Source organism: Tupaia chinensis, unplaced genomic scaffold (assembly GCF_000334495.1).
Source record: "Tupaia chinensis unplaced genomic scaffold, TupChi_1.0 Scaffold000225_1, whole genome shotgun sequence".
Lineage (NCBI taxonomy): Eukaryota > Metazoa > Chordata > Mammalia > Scandentia > Tupaiidae > Tupaia > Tupaia belangeri.
The window spans coordinates 1,110,545-1,116,986 of NW_006159700.1; the positions used below are offsets into that span (position 1 = coordinate 1,110,545).

The window sequence follows — 6,442 nt, forward strand, 5'->3', positions numbered from 1 at the left end:
CAGAGAGGGACTCTGGAACAAACTAGCACAGCCTTGCTCTCCTTCAGCCTGTAGCCAACTAACTTGTCTGCCAATCTTGCCCTGCTGCACAGGTCACGGAAGCTGAAGAGGGCAAGACCTTCGCCATCTTGAGTTCACTTTGCCCAAAGTCCTCTGTGTCAAATAAGCTGAACATTTCTTAATTATATGTGAGCCACTAACCACTCTGATAGAATTCTCCCTGAATGGGGCAGAGATGATAAAAAAGGTTACTCTTGGTGCCATAGCTATGATTTAAGCGTTGTCAATCAAAAAAGTCACTGGCCATTTTGACAAGTCCCATTTTATTGAGTTCATGCTAGTCAGTAGCTAGTCAGTCAGTAGTTAATCTTACAATGCTAAGTAGCCGTATACATAGATGTCAACTTACAATTCTTTGAAGCGTAAACTCATAGATTTTCTTTCCAGCATTGGCTCTGAAGAATTTCCTGTACTCCCGGCGTACCTTTAAAAAGCAGCAGCAGATGATGGGGGTTAACGGGTGGCCAGCACATGTCCCTAAAAATATGCACCTCTATTAAACATGAAAATATGTGGAACAAGTGCACTTATAAGTGTCCTTTCTCAATTTAGTAAAATAATCAAGGTACATTCAGAGAGGGAATCTTTAGTCAGAGAAAAAGAAATTGAGAGATGCAAAATAATACCAGGATGAATTCATGTTTTAAATCTTCTTAGTAGTTTTTAGAGAACCTGATGATTTAATGAGAGACATTTTATAGGCACAGCTGCAAACTCATCACAAATTAAAATATACTTCAAAAATATTATATAAGGTAATTTTCCTTTCAGATTTTTTTAAAGGCAAAAAAATAAAATAAAATAAAATAAAGGTGAACTACGTCAGTTTTCAAAAGCCTCACATATGAAGATAGAATTTTAGTACCAAGAACTGAATGTAGCTAAAAATAATTTTAAAAGAAGCTTTTAGACATTATCTTCCATTCATTTGCATTAAATCTGCTCATCTCTACTCCTACCAAACCTTATTTTTAATGCTGTCATACTACTTCAAACATCGTATTATGGTTTTAGTTCATAAATGTTTTCTATTCTCCATTATCTTGTTCGGTTCATAGCTAATATTTAACAAATAACAGTAACTAAATGAGGTGTTTGCTGAGTAAATTAATGAATGATATAGATGACTTCTGAAATTGAAAAGAAAATATTCAAAATATTATCACTGAGATAGAAGTGAGAAAGAATTTAGCAAAATATTAGCCCATATTAATTTTCCAGATATTAGGTACTTTTTAATTTTGTTTATAGTTTTCTGGGTTTAACTGTACATACTTAGAATACTTCATTAGGGATTGTAAGCTATCAACCTACTAAGTAAATTCAATTTGTAGATAAATATTTTCTATCTGTACTTTTAAGAATGTCACAGGCCAGTAGGTGGCGTGGTGGTTAGGGTGCTAGATTCCCACAGGCTGACTGTGGTTCAAGTTTCAGACCTTGTGGCTTAAAACACACAACAGATATATAGATAGATAAATGTTTTTAAAAAGGACTTCACATAATAATTCAGACTGCACATATCTCTTAACATTTTCTAAGATCAAGCAACAGTGAGCCCCATTCTTACATGACAAGAACCAAGAGGACGAAAATATCTGCTGTTGTTCTAAGAACAGACATGAGAACTCCATGTGCCCCCATCATTCCTAATCTAGCTTCCGCCTGTTGTTTCCCTCAGCTCTGAGCTGCCTAGTCCTTCTGGGCATTTGACACCAGACCCGTTCTCTACACCTGAGGATTAGAAAGAGTTAAACACTTTGCCATATACCATATAGGCAGCTCTTCCTTTTATTCGCATATTATTTACCAATGATCATTTCTATTTTAGTCATGGAGTTATTAAATTCACAAACATTTTGAATCTCAAATAATGTTAGGAGAGACAAGGAGAAGAAAAACAGTACCTATTAACTGGCTCCTGAAATTACAAAAGCACAGGACAGCAGAGAAATTAAGGTGAGGTTATATGAGAACATAGCCCTAAAATATACTGAAAGTCTTACTATATTTAGTTGAACCTCATTATAACTTAGCTCACTGTAACATGCTTTTTTTGATATTCCACAGGACAGGTCGCTTCTCCCAAAATATAGCTACGTACCATAAAAGCTTGGTGACAGCAAGCTAGCATACATACACAGTGGGTACCCCTCATGGAGACTACGAGTCTTAAAATGGTCCACTGCACTTTGTCATCATTTTCATAAGAAAGAACAAATCATTTCAAAGAGCAAAACTATCACTCATATCAATATAATTCTCATTTAGGAAAAAGAGTACAAAATTATTATATTCTTGGACTTCAAAGAAGTTTACTCTGATTTCGTAACAATAAGGTATTAAAAATACTTCTGTTTTACTGGAAACTGGGAAGATAAAAACTTATTTTTTCTTTCTTTTTTTTTTAGAGGTTTTTGCTACAGGGCGCATGCGCTCGCCAGACAGAGAGAGACAGAGAGACAGAAAGCGATAAATCACCCCCTCAGGGGGTATGGCCACAGTGCAATCCCTTCTCCTCCATTCTCCTCTCGGGATCTTGGGCACGCACACACACGTGCCTGGCGTGAGTTTAAGCCACCGGGTCCGGGACGTGAACCGCAGTCGACTACATGGGAGTCCAGTGACATAGCCATTACGCTAACTGCTGGTCCCAGGAAGATAAAAACTTATGTTCAGAATAAGCCCAGTAAACTTCTGCTAAAATCATGTTCTCCTGTAAACTGAATTTGCCTTGTTGACTGCTAGCACACAACCCCTAATGCAAAACTATTTTCAAATCACAGGCAATTACGTCAAGATAAACATTAGTACTGATGGAAATCATTAACTATATCATTAAAGATCCTGACTGAATGTTTTTTTCCTTTTATGAAAATTAAAATATGAATTAGAAGATGTGAACAAAATGAGAAAATAAAGTGTTTAGCTTTGACTTTAAAAAAAGCCATTATAGAACTTGTTCTGAATTCTTCAAATACACCATTCATTAAATTGTCTTTTTTTTTTGGAGAGGTTTTTGCTATAGGGCATATGCACTCACTAGAAAGACAGAGAGTGAGAAATCACCCCCCAGGGGGGGTGGCAATGCCACAATCCCTTCTCCTCCATTCTCCTCTTGGGATCTTGGGTACGCACACGCGCCCGGCGTGAGTTTAAGCCACAGGGTCTGGGACTTCAACCGTGGTTGACTACATGGGAGTCCAGTGACATCGCCATTATGCCAACTGCTGGTCCCCATTTATTAAACTACCTTTTAAGTTACTTAATTCTTTAAAAAAAAAATTTGATAAATCCTCACTATACTCAAAAAAGAATAATTTACTACAACTGTGTAAGTTCAATGAAAAGTGCGATTGCTCAGAACAGAACTCAGGGATACTTTTTATGGTGGCTTGGACACACAGTCAATGATTTCTTAGACAATATTCTAATACGCAGAATAAAATTAAATACTGTAGGATTAAAGTAAAACTAATGACATGAAGAGTGTCAAAGGAGGTCTAATTATCCCCAAAAGGCACTAACGATGGCTCCTCATCGTAGTTAGTTCTTAAGTATTTGGAAGACCAAATCCTTCTATCCTCTCAAGGTTTCTCAGAACTCAAAGTCATTACTTATGTGTATCTGTCTCTTACTATAGTAAGGACACTTGGAATCAACCCTGCCCTAATCACGAGGTATTTGAATTTAAAGTTCTCTTTAACCTAAATGATCCACTGATCTCTGTCATCTCATTCACCAAAATCTGGAGGTTTATTGATGCAAAACCCTTTGGTTTTTACGCTGAACAATTAGAATGACACTTGCTTTGAAGATAGCTGTCCTCCAGGCAGCTGTTACTGGAGCAGGCAGATAAAGGGAAACAAAAGCCTGTCATCCCCAGGCTGGTCACTGTGAACAGTAGGTCAGCTTTTAGCTCAATTACTGTACCTCCTGTCTCACGGATTTGGGAAAAAAATTTTTTTAAAACTTTACATTCACAAAGATACCAAAAAATAAAAATTGAATACAAAGTACCTTGGATAAACATGTCACATTGCTGTTATTTTAAATCTATTATTTAAAGAAATACAAATCACAATACAATCAGAAAAAAATTAATATATTTGGGTTCTTAAATAGAAACAAGATTAGGCAAGATGACATTCTGTAAGACTGTGCAGACCACCAGCAAGCATAATCAATAGTATTCTTAGGGTTAGTAGTTGCTAGGCTTTACAGAGTACACCCTGGACAGAAAGAAGAGGTTGAGGAAGTACCTTCAGTCCAAGCCAGTAAGCCCAAATGACAGCAACTGCATGCTTACGCCTAGCCTCCTCCTTCAAGCGTTTCAATTCCCTTCGAGCCTAGAATGTTTTAGATAGTAAATAACAGAGACAGCCCAATGCAGACAGCACAAATGACCAGAAAAAGATACCCCACCGAACAGAAGAGCCATTTCATGAATAAGGATTTCAGAATGATAGCGGGATGGTGCGTTATCATTTACATCCACAGAATCGGCGTCAGGCTGGTGCATGGCTTTCACTTTAATCGCAGTGAATTCTGTTCCAGAAGGGGGCAGTCTGTGTGGTACCCAAGGCAGTCATCCCATACCAACTTTCATTCTTTTCTTTTTCCTCCATTGTTCTCTCTCCTTCTTTACTTCCCTCTCCATACTCTTTCACTTCCTAATCGAGACCTCAGAACTGCGAGTGGCACCTAATAATTTTGGTAGACTTCTCTGCTGTCAGCACACAGGACCATGGGGTCTGTGAACTCCTGAGTTCATTCATTTGGACAGATAAAAAGACAACTCTTGCAAACAACCATTTGGAACACTGCAAGAAGGAATAAAGGTTGTTTCCCTGAAGTGCAAACAAAAAAAACAAATCTAACAAAACTCAAATTTCATTCCAGTGACAACTCAGAAAATGCGGGCATATAAATTCAGATAAAACAAATTCAGCTAAGACTTCAAAACCGTGAAATGCACTGAAGATTGTAGCAAAACAAAAAGTGAAACAACTTTCAGGTTTCAAAATTACTCTTAGGGAAAAATGAAGCTTAGGCATGCTATTTTAAAGGAAAGTTATGGGCGCTAATTTTTCAGGATGTTGCAGTACAGGGAAACGAGCTCATTCAATGGAGAAATCCCAGAATGACTTTTTCTGTCTCAGTTAGGACATTTCCATCAGCTGACTAAAAGAAATAGTTCTTCAGATTTTCAGAAAAAAATAAAAATGCAAATGAATTATTTTGGTTAGTTTTTGGCCAATTAAGCTCTTCATGTAGGCCAAGGTTGACTTTTCTCATTTTTCTCATGAGATGGGCTTACAGGGTTGACAAGGTAGACTTAAAAACATAGGACCCTGTTATTTGTGTTCTAATTGAAAAACACATTTTTAGCAGAGATGACCTTTGATTTCCTAAGTAACAAAAACATCTAAAAATCTCGTCCCTTGGGGTATGTGAAATGTTCACAGGGACCACAGACTATGCCTGGGGATTAGTCAGAGTATTTCAGGAGGCCTTTGTTACTGAAAACAAACAGCTGATGCTGGAATTCCTGAGATTCTTCAGTGGCAATTACAGCTAGCTTTGCATGAACATAGTTTTCCGTTAAATCACAGATGATAATTCTTTTCACATGTAATATTTTGCTTATAATAATCGATAGCTGCCAGTGAGCCTAAAAAATTCATTTCATTCATGGATTAATTTTTTTAAAGCATGCATTAAAGAGATTTCCATTGTCAATACTTTGCAGAAGATTGATTCAAGCCCAAACCGTAACATTCCAGCATGCCCCCAAAACATAAAAATACCTCTAAAAAACACCAGCATACGTGAGGGGAGGGGGACAGAAGTAAACATGCCTGTTACTTCGGAGGTTTTAAAAAGAGCAACAAGACCAGTGCCTGATTAGTAAGCAATTAGTGAGTTTGGCCTACACATGCCTGAGCTTCCTGTGTGCACTGCTGACACTAACAACATCTCCTGGACGCTAGGACATGCACCAGTGTGAGCCGCTATTCATGGCAGTCACTCATCCCCTAGTGTGACAGAGGTCAGGATTGACAATTGCAGAATTCCAGGATGGAGTGATGGGATGTGTGCATCAAGTACCTTCGATCCAAGCCAGTAAGCCCAAATTACTGCAATAGCATGTTTATTCCTAGCCTCCTCCTTCAGCCGTCTCAGTTCCCTTCGCGCCTGTGATGCATTTGAAAAGGAGTTACAGAGAAGTTTAAGGCAAGAAAGGTTACTGCTGGTTCCCAATGGAGAAAGAAAAAGAAAGACACCAGTCACCACCAAACAGTAAATGCAAAAGCTTGTGCCACCACCCCTCACCAAAACGATGGAAAGAGAGAGAGGCAGCTGCGTGCCCAGTAGCTTA

At 38.1% G+C, this 6,442-nt stretch overlaps 1 protein-coding gene across 3 annotated transcripts in view; it reads right to left on the reverse strand.

Moving 5' to 3' along the window:
* Positions 1–6,442, reverse strand: part of MYO1B (myosin IB) — a 189,939-nt gene that overhangs the window by 16,718 nt on the left and 166,779 nt on the right. Inside the window, exons 23-25 of one of the 3 annotated variants that reach the window (XM_006147810.2) lie at positions 6,172–6,258; positions 4,323–4,409; positions 410–484 (exon numbers count right to left, since the gene is read on the reverse strand). In XM_006147810.2, coding sequence (XP_006147872.1) covers positions 410–484; positions 4,323–4,409; positions 6,172–6,258 — 249 coding nt within the window. The remainder of the gene's footprint in view (positions 1–409; positions 485–4,322; positions 4,410–6,171; positions 6,259–6,442) is intronic. The other 2 variants (XM_006147811.2, XM_006147812.2) reach the window with 2 other exon arrangements.